Below are 19483 nucleotides of genomic sequence, written 5' to 3' on the forward strand. Positions count from 1 at the left end.
TGATACCATACACGGAAACAGACTGCTGGCGTGGGCTTCAGACCGACTGCGCATGCGCTACTTCGCCTGCGCCGCCGCCGCTAGAGAATGCGCTCCGCATTCACGCTTTCTTTCTGAACAATGAGCGATGCAACCGGTAATGGGATTAGCATTGAAGCAATATGTCGACGCAACGTCTGCCGCTTCTGGTAAATGAGCTGCCCGAACAGAGTCTCAGCGCCGCCGCCAAGAGGACCCTGTCATTCAGAATCAAATTATTTGCCACAATGTACCACGAATTCAAAACAAGTAAAATATGCACTCAAAATCTGCATTAGGGAGTATCGTAATCGTCGGTGATTTTTTTTCTTTCTTTCATATTTCGAAGGTTTTCCTTAAGACGCAGAAAAAATATTTCTTAACAAGTAGGAGGTTAGGAGCTACTGCAGGAGGCATATTAAAATACTCTACAACTTTCTCATTAGGGGTATTCTCCTAAAGTTATTACTTTCGATGTTGGTTAATTAATCTTGACTAGTTATGCAATTAAGCAGAATACAGGAAAAAACATTCCAGGAGAACCTATTTCACGATGACTGTCGAGGGTAATGTGATTATCATTGAAGCAATATGTCGACACAACGTATTGCCATCACCGAGACGCGCCATGTATCTGGCGCGTACTCCAGCGAAGCTCCCCTTTCGCGATTCCCTGTAGCACCGACGCCGCCAAGTTCACGAGTAGTCATTTGTGTGGTTTCTGAGATTGCGCCGGTGGTGCACCGGTGCCTATGAACCGTGTGATGCAGCCGGGCACACCTCTCGCGCTTCCCTACGGGCACGCTGAGCCATCTAGCGGCGCCGCCGCGAAGCCTGCGCTTGGCCTCCAAAATGCATGGCGTGCAGGTGAGTGCGAACAATGAGAAACGCCCAAGAATGATAATCGTATTAAAATAGTATCAGTCGCTCCATACAGTACCGACAACATGCATTTGGTCGCGTTCGCCTAGAATGCTTCTGCACATCTTTAAACCTTGGCTAAAGTTAGCTGGGACACCCTGCATAATCTAAAAAATGGCGTAAATGGCGTGAATGGCGATTCTTGTGTGGAAGACAAATTGTCACGACGTACGCCAACTACCATGCGCAATTTATTAATGGAAAGCATTCGATTTTAAGCGTTGCCTGCCATCCCACAATCAAGAGATCATAAAAGAAACCGAAAGCCAACCAACAACACAAAACAATACCGATCAAAGAAAGCAAACAGCGTATCTGATCATTCCCACAAAGAACAAGGATTCATATGATGAGCGTAAATCAAAACAGTAATCTGATAAGAATTCCATCTCAAGAAGTGACATGAAAGCACGTTGATGTACATTGCTCTTCGCCTAATGTGAAATGCTTCGATGGCCGCTTACATTATGTTGTCCTTAGATTTTCTATGGCGTACGTCCTGTCAGATAATGTTTCAGTACACATTATTTAAGTGCTCCCTGTTTTCCCCCGTGGACGGCACGCACAACAAAATATAGTTGTTTGCTTTCCTAAATATAAAGCGCCAGTTTCTTCTTTTTTTTCTTTTTGCATCTGCTAGAGCTGTGGTATGCTTGTTGCAGTTTTATTCCTGAAAACTTCGTCTGAATTAATTCAAGTCTAAGCAGGCGTGCGTACTCGACGATACTAGTTCCACTCTTCGTTCTTCCTAGGACTAGTATCCCATAGGTGGTGCAGTACTCCTCCGGAACGTACACATCGATAGCCATCTCGACTAGCGCCTCTCGACCGCCATACCGTTGTCCATGCCGAAAGGCGAGTCTCTCCGTCTGCCTAACGTGTCGGAGGGACGAGAAGGGCGGCTGGAATGAAACGAACAGCGCAATAAAAAAAAAGAAAGAAAGGAAAGAAAGAAAGTAAAAGGAAAGAAAGAGCGAGGAGCTCACGTGAGGCCGAGATTCGGGATTTCCCTGGCTCACCCGAGCGCACCCCGCTGTCCGGGCGCGTCTTTCGGCCGCAATTGTCTTCTCATCCATCAAAGGCCGCCCGCCGTCAGTCATACGTGACTCGGAGGGCGAGAGCGCGGGCGACCGCGCGTGAACCGAATGCCTGGACGCCGTTGTCATTGATCGTTTCGCGCCGAACCTGCGATGCCGGAGCGGCGGCGTCAAAGCTCTAACGTCGCGTTTCATTCGCGCGCCAGCAGCAGCAGCAGCAACCCAGCAGCGCCGACGTCCGACGACGGGGGTTGGGAGATTTATAGGAAGTAAAGAAAGCAACCCAAATTTGTCCGTTTTTTTCTTGTTTTGAGATCGCCGAGCGAAATGAAATCAGCTGTGGGCACGTTCCTGAAACGAAATGAAGGGAGAAACAACCGGGGCCGTATATCACAGCGTAGACGGTCGCGCGCGCTTCGAAAATACGAAGGAAGCCCGTCAAGCCGCCGAATTTCGCTGATATTGCCTTGCCTCCCGTTTTCTTCGTTTTTTTCTCCCCGTACGATTGCGCTTGTTGACTCGCTTTCTCGCGCTACTTGTTCAGACTGCCAAGCACTTCGTTCACCGGATCCCGTGTTTCCCAAGAAGAGCTAAATGTGTTTCTCCTCTTGTTTGCACAACGTCCTCGGTGAACAGTTTAGTGGTCCATAAAAACTGGTTTCTTCCAACAAAGCTTGCAGGAAGCACACAAGTATCTTTGAATCAATCAATTGCACAAACCTGGTTGAGTGTTGTATGTTGAGTTTCCGCTCGGAAGGGGCGCTCCAACGCTACCCAACAGATTACGCTGTTTCACCCCCTTCTCACAAATTTTGCTCATTCAAGTACACAACTCCTATGAACGCGCTCAAATTTAACAACGAAAAGATAAGTTTTCGTTCTTCCCTGGAGGCATTGGCTCCTTCTAGGCTGAATTTTCGTCTGTTCCCTCCAAATATTATCGGTGATGAACGATGCGAAACTATAGCCATCCGTTATTACACAATAACGTCATCTTTGTGTATTCAAGAGTGACCGCCAGGCGCATTGGCTCAGAGAGGGCACGGAACTTAGAAGATTTGTACTGTAGTCGCTAAAAAGTCATTAAGCAATAACACTTGTCTGGCGCTGCATGAACTAATTAAAGTAGTTAGGTATTTCATTCAGTTGTTCAAGCTAAAGTTACCACTTAACAGCTTAGGCCCCATGGAATTCACAATATACCGCGAAACTTTTTTGGTTGTTGCTGTTGTTAGCTGTGGAGATTTTTTGAAAAATTGCCACGTGCGGATAGCGCAATACCGCTATTTTTTCTGGATTACACGAATCGGTAAGCAATGCCCGCCTGACAAATCACTACCTGCGGGGCGCAAGGGCTTAGAAATTCCTTGCCGTGGGCACTGTAACTGCCCGACTCAAGGTAAACTATATTGTGACAGAAGAGCCAACAGCCTTCTGCGATCATGAGAGAACTCACCTTGGCTTTTGCAGTCTGAAAAAAAGCATCACATTCAGCGTTACGTTGACGATGGCTGTGATACTGTAGATTGTCAAATATTCGATTAATGGGTGAAAAAATGAAGAGCCGCACAAGGCTTTGCCTTCCTACTAGTCGTAGGGTCAGGGAAGACGGGAAGCCAAAAAGAGAGGAATGAAGACGGCTACGACAGAGCAGAGAGGGCTATGTACAACATTTGCAGGAATGCATGCTTATAGTAGTTGAAACCTGGACTAGTTAGTACGAATGCATGTATGCGTTAATAGCGCAAGGAAGACGAAGACAGAAGATAATACGCACGTCCTGTCGTATTCCCTTCTGCCTTCGCCTTCCTTGCGCTATTTAAGCAAACAGGAATTTATAACCTAGTTGTATGAGTACGGGTGTTATAGAAGCTTAATCGTAATTCTGCTCCCTGTTCATTGCTTGGGAATGAGGGTGATGAGAACTACCATCCTGCTCCTCCGGAGCTTCGAAGCATTAGACAAATAGTATATAATGCCCACGATAAGGATCCGAGCAAGATTTCGCCGCAGGTTCGGTAGACCGTGCATTTTTGACGAAGGGTGCATGTGCACGCACCTCCACGTGGGATATGCAGACATACCGAGCTAGCGTGCCGACAATTCAGCCGTCAAAGGTGCCTATCAAGTTGTTCTAAAGGCCCTAGTCCTATAAGGCGCTATCGCGCAAGAATAACAGGAGCACCGTTGTATCCCACCGAAGGCTCTCAGCGCCGCTCCAGGCTCGCAAGATATTTTGATCTGAACGCGGGCAAAGGTTCAAGTGAGGCGAAATCGGGTCGAGCCTGTTGGCTTTTATGCCATTGGGGAGTTTTACCCGAGGGCTTGCGTTCCGCTTGCGCATGCAAACCGCTTGTGCGCAAGCAAGAGCAGAGTTCGAGTTCTGGGGTACGCAAGCCGCATGCACCTCCTGAACTGAAGCTCTCTATTATCTGGACAGCCGCAGAGAACGCGCCGAATTGGATCCGGTATCCTGCATGTCTATTAGAGTTTGGCTTGGGACCCACAGTGGTGGCGTAGTGGCTGTGGCATTGCGCTGCTAAGCCCGAAGGTGCGGAATCGATCCGCGGCCCCCGCTGCCGCGTTTCGATGGGGGCGAAATGCAAAAACGCCCGTGTACCGTGCATTAGGTGCACGTTAAAGAACCCCAGGTGGTCGAAATTAATCCGGAGTCCCCCACTACGGCGTGCCTCATAATCATGTCGTGGTTTCGGCGCTTAGAATCAATAGAATATTTTCTTTACAGATTGACTGGTCTTGGCGGCCTACCTTGTATAAACACTGGCGACTACGCAAAATTGGAAATCTTAATTCGTGCAAAAAGAAAAATTCGAGGTATCACATTGTTTTGCCTAGATGTCCGAGTTCTAGGCCTCGACGTGTACGATGAACCGACCATGCTGACAAATGATAACAATTAACTCAGTATAGTATGGAGGCTGTGTGAAGAGAAATGGGCTTTCATATCACCCATGTAACGCCCTACGCTGAGGGCCAGGCGGTGGTCAACTACATCCATTCGCAGCGTTCTTCCGGATTTCCTTTTGTTTTCTTTTTGCTGTTGTTGTTTTTCTCGTTTTTTATCTTGTATAGTTCATGCGGGCCTACGCAGAAATTAATCAAGTAAACGTGCGCTGCTCCAAGCATGTCGGCAAGTTTCTTTAGAGACTCTGTGAGGGACGATCACAGAGCCCAGCAGCTCGTATAGCTTACAATGGGGAGACCAGCGCTGACCAGAAGGCACTATGCAGTAGTACTAAAATATGCTCCCGCCGTCTATAGAGGCCATGAAAATGTCATTATACGTTTTGAACGATATCAGACGCACGTCTGCATCAACATTTGCATTTTTAGCCAGAGACCCTAAGCCAAGCTCTTCACATGGTCATGCACGCTGCGAGAACACATGCGCTCCTACGTTCCAGCACACCGGTGACCAGTCGGGTCTAAAGCCCCTCCATCCACGCGCCACCGCCGCTTCGACGGAAACGTGTATGGAGGGCTTCAGTCGGGTCAGGAGCTGCACATGTGCCTCAAGATGAGCGCTGAACATGCTGACCCAAAATCGGGGCAGCGTGTGCGCCTGAAAATTGTTCCTTGCACTCGCTAGGCTGTGTGTTACGGCGTTGCTGTTAGCACGCGAACTTTTCAGCACTTGGAAAGCGTATATACATAGCGCCAGCGAACAAGGACAGAAGGGAGACGACACCACAATTGTATACTGTCCTGTTCGCTGGCGCTTAATATGCTTTCCAAGTCATTTGACCAACACGCCAAACAAATGGCAATGCGGAAATTTCTTTCAGCATTGGTTGCTCATAATAAAACGAAAAGCTAAGTCTCGAGGGTGTAGTTTGAGTTCATCACAGGTGAAAAAACATACAAGCGCATCCGTGTCACTTGTGAATGGCCGAATAGCCGCCGATAATTTGTGCTTGTGTACCCGCTTGAGCTTGTGTACCTCACAGGCTGTTTTCAACATGGAAAGGATGCGCTTAGCTACAACTGGGGCTTCTGTTGGATCTTGCAAAGAATACCCCTGTCACACGGCCACCCGCGAACTCCATTTAACTCCTTCGTCTTTACGTCAAGGGAGTTGCGCTCCGTGTCTCGTGGTCTCCCTTTTCGCCAAGGAAGTTAAATGGAGATTTTGAGCGAAGTGAGTTCGCCAATGACCAGTACGGCTGGATGGTGCATTCTTGTTCCCAGGTAGCTACTACAGCTGCCAAGAAAGTCACGCTAATAAAATTGCCGTAACTGGCTCACTTACAAATTTTAGCAAATAATTATTATTATATTGCTTTAGGTGTACGCCACATAATGGGAGCTTTTAACCTGTTTTGAATGACATCAGCGCCTGTATACCCTATACACCAATGCTTCGCCATGCCGCAGCATGGGGAAACGTCGTACCGCCATTTCGTTTGTTTATCCGCTTCGTCACTCACCTGGAAGCAGGTGAGCTCACCGCGAACACACGCACGATTGCACAGCGCAGAATCACAGCTCGAAGAGCACCTGTCGAACAACGTGACCCACGCGCCCACGCTGCCCACGCCATGGAGGCAGGAAAAAGAGGAGGGAGCATCGCGCAACGCGACTGAAGCCAACCCTGGTTGCCCAACACGTGATTGCACGACAAAGTGCGCGTTTGGTTTTAGTGTTCCCGCTGTGCAGGCGGAGCCACGGTAGGGCAGCCGAACAAGCGAGCACCGAATAAAAACTAATGGCAAAGCTACTGGAAACCAAACGTCTCGGCAAATCTCGATTGTTGCTCCGTGATCCGGACGGTAGAGGTCACGTGTTGAGCCATCACTGAGTAAATGTATGGGCTTCACGGAGCGTTCGCTTGCCAAGGCTGGCTGCGTGACTTAACGCACTCTCCTAACGTTTTTCCACGAGACGGTCATTTGAGGGATCGTCCGACGTTTGTGCGCAGGCGTGAATACGAGCAGGTGCCAGAGAGAAAATATGGGGGCTTTTGCTCCTTGAATATCTGGCTTTGTCTGGGCACTACGTTGGAGAAGTTTCTGTGCTCGTATTGTATTCGTTTGTCCCCTAGGCATGCCGGCATTGCGGAGTTGGGTCGAGTTTTTTTCACGCTCCGACGCTGGCTGTCCGTGCGGTGAGGACGCCCCATTTGGTGATCGCTGTGTCCAAAGGTACGTCGGACAGACTTTCTCGCGCCTGCAGTCACGGTTGGTGCTGAGTCAATCATGCCGCATTAGAACTTTCTTGCCCCTTACGGCGCTTTACCTTAAAAAAAAGAAAAAGAAAAGAAAACATCACTGATTTTCCTGGAGGAGCAGTAGGCGCCGTAGTAGAGGCCCGGCCTGCTCTCCTGGTGCAGTATCTTCGCTCTTGGCAAGCTTTTCGTATTCTGCTGTCCGCAACTTTTCAAGAGAATTTTTGAGTGGTCCGCTTTTAGTGAAGTAAACGCACAGTGCCTTAGCAACCATGGTTGAACGCCACGGCCTAATGTAACGCCGTGACGATTATTGTCTTTTCGTCTCGACCACGTTTGGTTAGGTTAATGTTAGGTTAGGTGAACATTAGGTTGGGTTAGAGAGAGAGAGAGAGAGAAAGGCAAAGGAAAGACAGGGAGGTTAACCAGAGATTATCTCCGGTTGGCTACCCTGTTCTGGGGGAAGGGAAAGGGGATGCAATAGGTGAGAAAGAAAGAAGGATAAAAAAGGAAAAAAAAAACCTAAGCACACACACGCACGTACACACGAACTATTTCTGTGGGCACGGTCACGCAACCCGCAAAGGCATTCCTAGTCTTACGCAGTGTCACCGTACAGCCCTGCGCCACACAGTGTACTGTCACAATTTGTCAGAAAGTCCCGTGTCTTTCAAGTATCGCAGCAGCGCCTTCATAGCGGATCGCGCTGATGTTCGCGTAGGCCAGGTTCCAAGGATCTTGTCTTCTGTCATAGGGCGCTTGTCCAGTTTGTCTAAGGTGGCTGAGAGGACAGTTCTTTGTGGGTTAAAACGAGAGCACTGACAAAGAAGATGCTCGATCGTTTCGTTGCACCCGCAGAAGTCACACAGTGGGCTGTTGGCCATGCCGATAAGGAAAGAGTAGGCATTTGAAAATGCTACTCCAAGCCATAGACGGATAAGAAGGGTGCAGTCACGTCGTGGAAGCTCGTACGGAATATGGAGCTGTAAATTAGGGTCCAGAGTATGGAGGCGTGCACTTGTGAAATCGGATGAATTCCACTGGGCTAATGTCAGGTCACGCGCAAGTGTGGCAAGTTTTTTCGCTGCGTCGGCTCTCGAAAGAGGAATGGCAACGCAGTTGACGCCGTCATGGGCAGATCGGGCAGCTGCGTCTGCTCGATCATTGCCATGTATGCCACAGTGACTAGGCAACCACTGATATATTATATCGTGTCCTTCGTCAACTAGTCGATGGTGGACTTCTCTGATCTCTGCGGCGAGCTGCTCATGTGATCCATGGCGCAGTGCTGAGAGTACACTCTGTAGGGCTGCCTTGGAATCACAGAAGATTGACCATGCCTGGGATGGTTCCTCCTTAATAATATGAAGAGCCGCACGCAGGGCTACGAGTTCAGCAGCTGTCGTTGATGATACATGTGACGTCTTTAGCTGTATCTTGACGGATCTTCTTGGTATCAGCACAGCGGCAGCTGCGCTTGCAGATGTAACTGAACCGTCGATGTAAACGTGTACGCGGCCACTGTGCACCTCATGTAAATGTTCTAACGTGGCCTGCTTAAGGGCAAACGAGGACATGTTGGCTTTCTTCATGATTCCTGGGATGGTGAGGCGTATGTCAGGTCTGTGCAGGCACCATAAAGGTAAGGATGGTCTTGCTGCAGGCATGTAGTTCGATGGCAATGAGGGGCGATTGGCATCAATTAAACGACTGAAAGTTGTGTGTGGCCTTTCTGTGGGTAGAGCGGCAAGATGGTGAGAAGGTAATCGGGCAATGTGCCGAATATGTGCCCTGAGAGCGTCGGTTGCCAAGTACGTTGATATTGGGTGATCTCGAGCTATGACGATCGTTGCCGCTGTAGACGCACACCTTGGAAGACCGAGACACGTCCTTAGGGCCTGAGCTTGTAGTCCCTGGAGTACACGCAGGTTTGTTTTGCAGGTGTTGCCAATCACAGGGAGACTGTATCTTGCGAAGCCGAGGAACAAGGCGTTATACAGCTGCAGCATTGACCGCACCGAAGTGCCCCATGACTTTCCGCCGAGAAATTTGAGGAGATGTATTATTGTCAATAATCTCTTCTTCAGGTATGAAACATGCGGGCTCCATGATAGGTCTCGGTCAATAATTACCCCTAAAAAGCGGTGTTTTCGTGCATTTGCTACTGCTTGCCCATTGACCTTTACACTGTAACGCTTCATTTCCTTCCGAGTGAATGTAACAAGGCAGCATTTCTCTGAAGACAGCTCTAAGTTCTGTTTTCGCAAGTACAGAGATGTTATCGTAGCTGCCTTTTGCAGCCGTGCTCGTACCTGCAGCCGTGTTACGGCAGACGCCCAAATGCAGATATCGTCGGCATATATTGATACCTGAACTGTGTTGGGCAAGGATCGGACTAGGCCAACGAGCACTAGGTTGAAAAGCGTCGGGCTTAACACTCCGCCTTGTGGTACTCCACGGCAAGTTTGGTGTTGAGTCGTGGCGCCATCCTCGGTCATCACGAAGAAATGCCGGTCGGTCAAATAACTGCACAGCCACTGAAAAGTGCGGCCACCGATTCCGGCTTCAGTAAGAGCATTTATAATGGCATAATGTGCTATATTATCACAGGCGCCTTTTATGTCTAGGAATAATGCAGCAGTGAGTCGTTTCCGGCGTTTTTGATGCTGAACGAATGTAACCAAATCGATGACATTATCTATGGATGAGCGCCCACGCCGGAAGCCAGCCATAGCATCTGGGTACACGTTGTAACTTTCCAGGTACCATTCCAGGCGAGTCAAAATCATTCGTTCCATTATTTTCCCTATGCAGCTGGCCAGAGCGATGGGGCGGTACGATGACAAGTTTAACGGTGATTTGCCAGGTTTGAGAAGTGGAACCAAGCGGCTGCATTTCCAGTCACGTGGAACCAAACCGTTGCGCCAAGACTCGTTGTAATGGTTTAGTAGCATGAGTCGTGCTGTCTGCCCAAGATTGGCGAGCGCCGCATAGGTAACCCCGTCCGGGCCAGGTGACGAAGAGCGCCTGCAAGTCGCCAGTGCCGCTTCAAGCTCCTCCAGCGAAAAAATTACATCCATGTGGGAATCCCGTGGCACAGGAGTAGCACAGGATGTAATTGCGCGTTGGAACTGCAAGCTGGAAAGTCTTGAGCAAAAGTCTTCAGCAATGACAATTTCGCTGCGACCTTGGTGCAAAGCGAGGGCGTTGAAAGGTACACGCTGTTGTGGTGATACGCGAAGCCCACGCACGGTTCTCCATATTTGAGATAATCGCTGACGTGGATCCAAGGACTCACAGAAACGTTTCCATCTTTGAGATTGCAGTGCATCGATGCGACGTTGAATCTTCTTTTGCATCCGCCTTGCCTCTCGGAGATCATGGATGGATTTAGTTCTCCTGTATCTTCGTTCAGCCCGCCGGCGAATTGCTCGTAGTCGCTGCAGTTCTGCTTCAAATTCTGCATATTTCGGGAAAGGCTGGAAGCTACGCGTAGCCTCTTGCATAGCTTTTTGAATTTCGTGTTCCGGACTTGAAGGGTTCCCTTGCTGACATACTCCCTCCATGTGCGACCGAAACGCCGACCAGTCAATTCGCCGGAGCGTCATGGAGGAGTATTGCGATAGTCCCTTGATCTTCAGGTACGTCGGAATATGGTCGCTTCCATGTGTTTCAATGTCTGTAAACCATTGCACGTTTCTTTCAAGAAGCCGAGAAACCAGGGTCAAGTCTAGGCAGCTGCTGTAGGTAGGCCCGCGTAAATATGTCGGACTACCATCGTTGAGGCAGTAAAGGTCGTGCTGTGTGGCAAAGGATGCTATTCGCCTTCCCCTGGAGTCCATCTTCAGGCTCCCCCAAAGCGGATGGTGAGCATTAAAATCTCCTGTGAGAATCGTAGGGCCGGGTGTCGCTGATAGCACGTCGTGTAGTCGTTTAGAGTCGAAGCCACTTGAAGGAGCAATGTACACAGCAACGAGTGTGAACGTAAGCTTATTCGATTTCACGATTAAACAAACGTACTGGTTGTCGTCGTGAGGCGGAACTGGGTGCAACACGTAAGTCAGATCACTTCTAATATATACAATTACCTTGCTTACATCACCACAGGTAGAGGACATGAATGCCTCATAGCCAGAAATACGTATAACATTCTGCACGTTCGGCTCGCAAATTACAAGGATGGGAAAACGGTTTTCGAAGACAAAATGTCTAAAATCTGAAATTCTTGATTTGAGACCACGGGCATTCCACTGCAGTAAAGATGCTTTTTTGACTTCCTTGTGAAGGGCAGCGAGGGGCGGGCCATGGTGCTATGCGATGCTTTCAAGTACTGGAGTCAGCGCGTCCAATACTTGCAGTGCGCTACGAGCAGCTGGAGTGTCCATGTTCGTCAGTAGCAGACGCATGACATTCGTGAGCGATTTGAGCATGGCAATCACTTGTGAGTCCTTGTCTTGCATTTGGTCAACTGTAGTGACATTTGACTGTAAATGGCGAGTCATTTGCTGCGGCTCTGGCGCGTGGCATGTTCTCGGCAGTGCCGGCCACGCATCACTTGATGAAGCATGGCCACTTGTTTCGTTGACATTCGTGCTCTTACTCGAGACAGATGGAACAGGAGGTGGCGTTGCCGGACGAGACATTTCCCTTGAACCGGAAGAGGGTTTCATGGACTTTCGTTTCCGGGAGCGATGTCGCCTTATCGCTTCAGAAGCATCTCTGTGTGACGATCCGTCTCTGGCCATTTTTCTCAAGATTTTCTGCTCTTTCTTTAGGCGTGGACAGTCTTTTGAGGACGCAGCGTGCGATCCTTGACAATTTGGGCACTTGAGCTCTGTTGCACGGCAAGTGTCGGTGTCGTGGTGTTCGGAACATCGTGGGCATATCGTTGTATTTCGGCAGACAGCACTCACATGTCCAGTTCTTTGACACCTTCTGCACTGAAGTGGTTTTGGTACGAAAGGTCGTACCACATGACGAAAGTGGCCGACCTTTACATGTGATGGTAGGCAGTCACCTTTAAACACGAGCCTTACACAGGTCGACTTGCCAAGGCGCCGAGCTTGTAGTAAGGCAACACCATCTGTCGCAGGTTTGATTAAAATTGGCAGGTCGCTGTCGTTAATGGATGTGTCAATGTCATAAACAACACCGGCCGTTGTTTCGTTGTCTTGCGGAATGAGGTAGTGGACATTAATGTTGCCCAGGAGCTTTACTACCATCAAAGCATTGATTGCGCTTCGGTTGTGGACGTCAATAGCCAGGATGTTCTTTCGAGTATTAATTCTGATATCTTTGATTTCTCCTGGGACAAGAGCCTCCAGAGAAACGGAAATCGCTTGTCGATTAAGGCGGTTGAGGTTGTCGGCAGGTGCGTCCGGCACAAAAACAATTGTGTGCGCCGATGGCCTGCGCTGTGGAATGACGGTAGACTTACTTGACGAAGACCGTCCGCTGATGTTTCTTCTCTTGGCCTTCCGGTGTACCACTCTTTCGAAGCCTTCGTCATCTGAGGCGTCATCGCTTGAGTAGGAGTACAGCGCAGTGTCCTCGCTGTCAGCTTGACTCGGTGGGCAATTTCTCTTCCTCGGGCCGGTACCTGACGAAGCAGTCACGTCGCGTCGGCATTCTGCCGACTCCACTTCCATTGCCGTGGCAATGAGAGCGGCGTCTCCCAGTAAAACACGGGAAAAAGCCGAAAATACTGCAGCGCGAAGGAATAGTGGGCTCTACGAGAATCACTTCGTCTTCCTCCAGTTTTTTGGGTTAGGTTGGGTTAGGTTAGCGTAAGAGGCGTTAGGGTAGCGTGGCGTAATCTCATAGCGGTCGTAGGGGCGTCGAGCGTCACCGGTGGACTTTCAGCCCCTTGCGTTCAACCGCGGGGCCCGGCCTCTACTACGATCCCTACTGCTCCCACGGAAACATCTCTGGTGTTATTCTTTAGGTACAATGCCGTAAGGCCCGAGAAAGCTATGATCCGGCACGACTGACTTAGCGCGAGCGTCACAGGTGCGAGACAGTCTGTCCGACACCGCGGTATTTCACCCCGCCGGCAGCCAGCGTCCGAGCGTTAACAAATTCGACCCCACCCCGCAATGCCGGCACGCCTAGGGACAAACGCATGCAACAGGCGCTAAGAAAGCTCCTCCATAGTGCCTAGGCTGAGTGATATATTCAAGCAGCAAAAGCCCCTAGACTTTCTCTCTTACTCGCGCCTGCGCACAAACATCGGGCGATCCCTCAAATGACCGTCTCGTAACACTAGGTTACGTTAACATTAGGTTAGGTCAGGTACTTTTTCCTTCCTCGATGGCCCACACACGAAAGCAAGAGCGCAGTGTGGCCAGCATCGCTTTCAATTTCGCTATGCTTGGATAGCAGAAGTCGTGCGGTAACATACAGCAAACCTTCCCGCTGTGATTTTATTGTATTGCACGCTGCGTTAAAAAAAGGGGGAAGAAAAGAAGGCTGCCTATAGATTACTTTAACGGCGACTGTATACACGAGAGCAGCTGCACGCGGAAGTAAGCGCAACATCGCCCTTTCTGTACCACGCGTCGCCCGTCGAAAGCTCCCACCGTGCCGTGTAGCACGGCTTCAACCCGACGGCCGTAAATCTCCATTAGGGAGTTTCATGCTCAACGGAGTTCGCGAGTGCCCGTGTGACATGGGTATAAGTGTGATTACCTGAATGTGCCCATCTTATTTTAAGGCACGCGACACAACAAATGCAGTATGCCTCTTATAGCAGATGGCGAATTTGACCGACATGTCCGCTCGGGCTGGCGCACGAACCCGCGGGCTTGCACACGCACACACGCGCACCTGTATATCTTCGCAAAGAGGAGACGCTATGCGAACACCAATGCTATGCGGAAGCAATAACATTAAAACGCCAAACTCCTGCTTTATGAGGCACGAATTGGGTCACTCTTTCCGTTTTTTTGCGGCATCGTTATGCGCCATAGCCTGCACACATGCGGCCGATAGGCTTGTATAGGCTGCGTCACCCTGCTCAAGACTGCGTTGCATGGCATTATCCTAGAATGCATATCACTTTCTCAAATTACTGTTTGCTCCATTCTCAACCATAGCTAGCATTGAAGGATCGAGCGCCCTTAATCAGTTGAATTCTTTGACATTGTCGTAAGCATAGGTTTACGTATATTAGTTTTCCAGTTGAGCGTTGCGTCTACTAGAAATCTCATTTTAACAAATCGCTTTCCTTTTTACTTTCTGTCCTCACATATAATGCAGCAACGTTGTGTCGAGTGAACAGAGCAGATGTTATTACTTTTACTGCATCGCTGCAGTGCCTAATTTTGCCTGAGTTATAAATACAATGGCGGTAGTTCCCAACATATTATCTACGCTTTGCTGTATCGTCCTTGTTTTTCTCATGCCCATGTTTTCGGGCCATAAATTTGTTGACGTATAACCATCACCAGACACTATGTATGTGCTTCTTTCCTTCTCTGTAACATACGTTGCATTCCCGTCTTGACTTAAGTATGCGGTCGCTTCTTGGGCACCTCCGAACTTACCGATAGTCTTCTCTGATGCTTTTTTTTCTGAAACATCTCGAATTTATTATTCGTATATCTAAACTTATACAATTCTTCCTTGCATTTTTTAAAATTTCTTTCATAATTCCTGTGACTTGCGTATATGTTTTGTTCCTTACTTGCCTTGCTTTATTTTCGTCTATGGGGCCTGTCATCTTGCCTGTTTCTTTTCTTGTTTACTTCCCTTCTCCTTATCTTCAACTTCCTTTTCTGTGCCCTCCTTTCCTAAGGCGCAGACAGGCTTTGTGCCCCTCTCAGTTCCCTCTCTATGCATTGTGTACCTGCTTTCATATCAAGTAATATGAAATAATAATACGCGTGGCCCTCCACTGGCGCAGTGAAATTGCCACTGGCGTGAATGCTTTCGGCTGGTTGTCAAAAAGCGGGGAGAAGCCTGTTGCTATGTAGGGCTGTAAAAGAGTCCACACATTACCACTGGAACCGCACTATACTGCTTGCCATGCCCAAGCATTTCGCTAAACACGCATCTTAAGGGAACGGAATTTGAAAGAGGCCCCATACATATACTTGCCCCGAATCGACAAGACGAGCGGCATATATAACAAGCCGTCCCAGCAGTGTCCTCACACAGATGTATTTGTACGGCCACTTATTATTGCAGACACTGACAGTAGGGATTCATTCTGTCTCTGTCCTCCCAACACTCAGGTTTGCGACACAGCTCGTACTATGCGCTACCCAGCGTGTAGATGCCAATGCGATGTTCACTTACCATACTGCTATTCTGCCTTCCGCACCCATGCCGACCGGAAACATCTTTCGCTTGACGCGTTTGCATGTATCCTTGTGTACGGGCTGTTGCCTTGTTCAGACACAAAAACACATAAAAGAGTACTTTTTAATATCACTGACAGCTTTAAAAAGCGGTAGGATATTGCTGCACAAAACAGGTGAAGGGAATAACTATTCCTGTCTGCGAACGTAAGCGCTTCGAACTGTGTGTTTCTCAGGGCCTAGACACGCAAAGGCAATCTTTCGTTGGAACTGCGTCATTGCCTGGCGGCTGTTCTCACTTGACTCACTAGTTCGTGCTCCGATGTCGGGCGCAGAGACTTGCGGCTTCTTACCAAGCGCTCATATATCGGTGCTGTTGCGCGGCCTTCTCGCGATGAATATTTTTCTCTATTTGTTGTTGTTGTTGTTGTTGTTGTTGTTGTCGTTGTGGTTGTTGTTGTTGTTGTTGTATCCTTGCTTCATCGCTGTTCGGGTGGTCTTTGCAGGTGGCGCCATTGCAGCTACCACTGCCTGCAGATTCTGAGTGCCCGGGCCGTCCTCTTCATGAGCCAAAACACCGACGTCCAAAACAAACTGGTCGAGGAAGCCCACCTCAAGATACTGGTGAACGCGTTGGATTCGACACACGACCCCGTAAGTATTAGGGCTGACATTTGTATGCACGAAACGCCTGCGGACTCTTTCTCACCCAATTACTGTGAAATTCGCTCACAGACTATGCCAGACATCTGTATGTTCATAAAGCATTCGGACAGAGTGGGCTTTTCTTGCACGCTTATATCCTGCCGGATATCCTTGAACACCCGCAGATTAAAGCATACCGACTTGCCCCATGAAGGTACCGCCACGTACAACTTACAAGCGTATGCAATTTCATATGCAAGAAATAATTTTAGAATATTACGTGGCGTCTTGGCAATCATCACTACAAATTCTTTATTTCTTTTTTCTTTTCCTCTATTTTTTTTTTCAAGAAAAGCAGCTTCCTTTCTAGACCCGTCACGGTGTCTGAGTGGCTATCGCACTCTCAGAAAAAGTTTGCACTCTTTGGAGCTTATCTGGTCCCCAAACAAAACTAATCGACATACATAGTGCGTGCCTTTCTTTTATCGAATGCTGGGCGTCCCGTAGTTCCAGGTCACGGATGGCATACGCGTTATCAGCATGGCATACCATTCTTGACAGGAGAATAGCGAGCGCAGAGTTTTCAAGTGAGGAAACGCAAGCAAGATAACGATTATTGTTTGGGGACCAGATAGACCCCAAAGAGTGTAAACTTTTTTTTCTTTTTTTAGTGTATAGGGCGTTCTGCGGCTGAGAACGATGTCGGGGGAGCAATTTCCAGCTGCATTTTGATGAAGGCCAAATGCAAAAAACGCTTGTGCACTTAAATGTAGACGCACATAAAAGCGCCTCCAGGTAGTAAAAAGTAGTCCGGAGTCCTCCACAATGGCGTCAATCATAGCTCAATGTGCACCATTGGAACATTAAATCTTAATATTGAATTACCTTCCTTTCATGACACTCCAACCAATCGCGTTTGCGATTGGCCTTGCTTGTCCAGGTACTCGGTGCATCAGCAACCAGCACATTTAACGCTACATAAAGGAATGGTTTCTTGCAGCTATAAAAAAAAAGAAGCAATGAAAGCAACATCGTTTCACTCGAAGAGTTAATCGCACAGGTACACGAAGTCGAGACTTGCAGAGGAGACCATTAGTCGTTTATTACCTGCTTCTTGGCCGATCCACCGTAGTTGTTAAGTTCATTTGCTTGGGAACAGGAACACGAAGCAGCTATCGCGTCCCTGCTTCTCTTTCTTTGTTTTTTTGCTTCTTACTCCACGTTCGAAATACAGCTAGTGTTCAAACTGTAGAAGTGTGTCGAAATCCGCGCAATCTGATTTCACCTTTGTTCGGAAAAAACAGAGCTCTCGGGAAGTTGCCCAGTGTTGGTTGTACAGTTCAGGGGCTGAAATTTTGCCTCGTTCGAGGGGCGTACCTCCAAAGCATAGCTGAATAAAAACGCCATGTCGGAAACGTACAGATTTAAAGCCACGTCTGTTCCCACAAGCCTATCGCGAAACAAGTCAGCGAAAGTTTTCACAGATTGCGGTTCCGCAAAGCGGTTTCACACTCGTTCCGCAGCTAGTGCAAATGGGAGTTTGCGATTCGGAAAGCGTGTGCGCACTGGCGTTTCTTCCTTCACCAGGATATTATTTTCTCGTAACGTAGCCGCACAGCTCACTGATTGGTGGCACGTGGTTATCTGTGTCGTTACTGGCGTCATTGTGGAAATTTCGAATGTTTGGGCGACGCAGCTTAATAACTACATTCAATGGCCTGAATCCACTTGTAGGTGAAGCAAATATGTGCAAATGTGGCCTCATGACAATTTCATGTTTAACGCACCTAAAGGATATGTATTGTAGAGTAAACTGTAAAACTCATTGAGGCGGCCGTATACAGAAAGACGATTTCGTCATGTCTGTCGATGTTGCCCTGAAATATGTCTCTCTTCAACAAAACGTGGATTGGTTAAGAATATCTCACTGCCTCGACGTCGTCAGATACGAGAGCAAGTCTCAGGCGAAAATCAGTTTTATCGACCACAGCATTCTTTCGCGAAATGATTCAGCCACATAATTTTGCTCATCCCTTAGTCACTCAAGGAGTCAGACCAAACAATTAAACCAGAAATTAGGCACCAAGGCCCGTATTCACAAAAGTATATTACGCTACAATTGTCTGTCAGAGAAAATTGCAGCCAGTCTTAGTTTGTGCTGGACATATCATTAGCGAAGGCGATTGCGATTTGCGATTGCGATTGCGATGGCAATTTGCGAGTGAAAAGCTCTGTCCATTCGGCCCCGGTTACTATGGCACACATTAGCTGTAGCCATTCTGTCGACCGGTCGCTCAGCCGGACGCTGGCGAGATCGCACGAAGGCTGGGCGGCCGCTGTAGCGGTGCATTCATATGGTTACTGGTGGCCGTGCGCAGCAACTGCTGTGCCTGGTGCTACAAATCGTGGCGACCCTGGCGCTGGTTCCCGACCACCACGCGGCGCTCATGGACGCCGAGCTGCCGGACAGCCTGACGCAGCTGGTCCTCCCATCGGACGAGTGGTACTACACCAACCACAGCACCAAATACGCGCGCTACGTGAAACATCATGCCGCCAGAGTGCTCGTCTATCTGGGCATGGAACAGCGCCTCCGCAACAAGGTCTATCTCTTCGACCTCATCGGTGAGTTCGCGAATGCGAAACGCGCGCACAGAGTGGAGATAGGAAGTGGCGCTTATAACCAACCCAGGTGCTCGAAATTAACCCGGAGCTCCTCGCCTTAGCGTCTCTCATAGCTCGTGTGTTGCTCTGGAACGAGATCTTCGCGAATCCATCCTCTTACTCACGTTTGTACTGATTGTCAGGGTTGCATTGTTTTTCAGGCAGAACTGCAGCTCGCTGGCCGTATCTTCCCTTCTAAAAATATATAGGTATAGTCTGCCAATAAATATATCTTATCCACGCTCTTGTACACCCCCAAGCCCACTAATTTTCTTTTTGTTGTTGTTGTTGTTGTTGTTGTTGTTGCTCGGTGTCTCTAATCTTAACCTGCTTCTTTTTAATATCGCCTGTGGCAGAGTAGCACAAGAAATAGATTACTCGGGGAGAGGGCATAAATTTCAAAAATCATAGTAAATCATTAACTGCTCACTTTACGTCGCATGCTACGAACTAACGAATTGAAGCCGCTGAGCGAACAAGGTACGTCCACTTGGAACAAATTTACAAGCTCTCACTAGTTTTGAGGCAATCATCTTAAGTGTATTCCGAACTGAATGGGTATTCACCTGCTCTCATTTCGCGTGGAATTGACTTACCCATCCAAAGCTCGCACAAACGTCAGACTGCGCAATCTAGGTACTATCGCGAGCAATAAGAGCGGGGGCCCGCGGACGCGTGGCAAGTATCCTCGAAGCCAAGTTGGAGCGATACGC

The 19483-nt window shown here is 48.7% G+C and overlaps 1 protein-coding gene across 1 annotated transcript in view; it reads left to right on the forward strand.

The window, feature by feature from the left end:
• Positions 1–19483, forward strand: part of LOC135900843 (uncharacterized) — a 715897-nt gene that overhangs the window by 411342 nt on the left and 285072 nt on the right. The window contains exons 8-9 of the mRNA XM_065430427.2: positions 15968–16115; positions 18485–18731. Coding sequence (XP_065286499.1) covers positions 15968–16115; positions 18485–18731 — 395 coding nt within the window. The remainder of the gene's footprint in view (positions 1–15967; positions 16116–18484; positions 18732–19483) is intronic.

The sequence above is a fragment of the Dermacentor albipictus genome, chromosome 1 (assembly GCF_038994185.2).
Source record: "Dermacentor albipictus isolate Rhodes 1998 colony chromosome 1, USDA_Dalb.pri_finalv2, whole genome shotgun sequence".
Lineage (NCBI taxonomy): Eukaryota > Metazoa > Arthropoda > Arachnida > Ixodida > Ixodidae > Dermacentor > Dermacentor albipictus.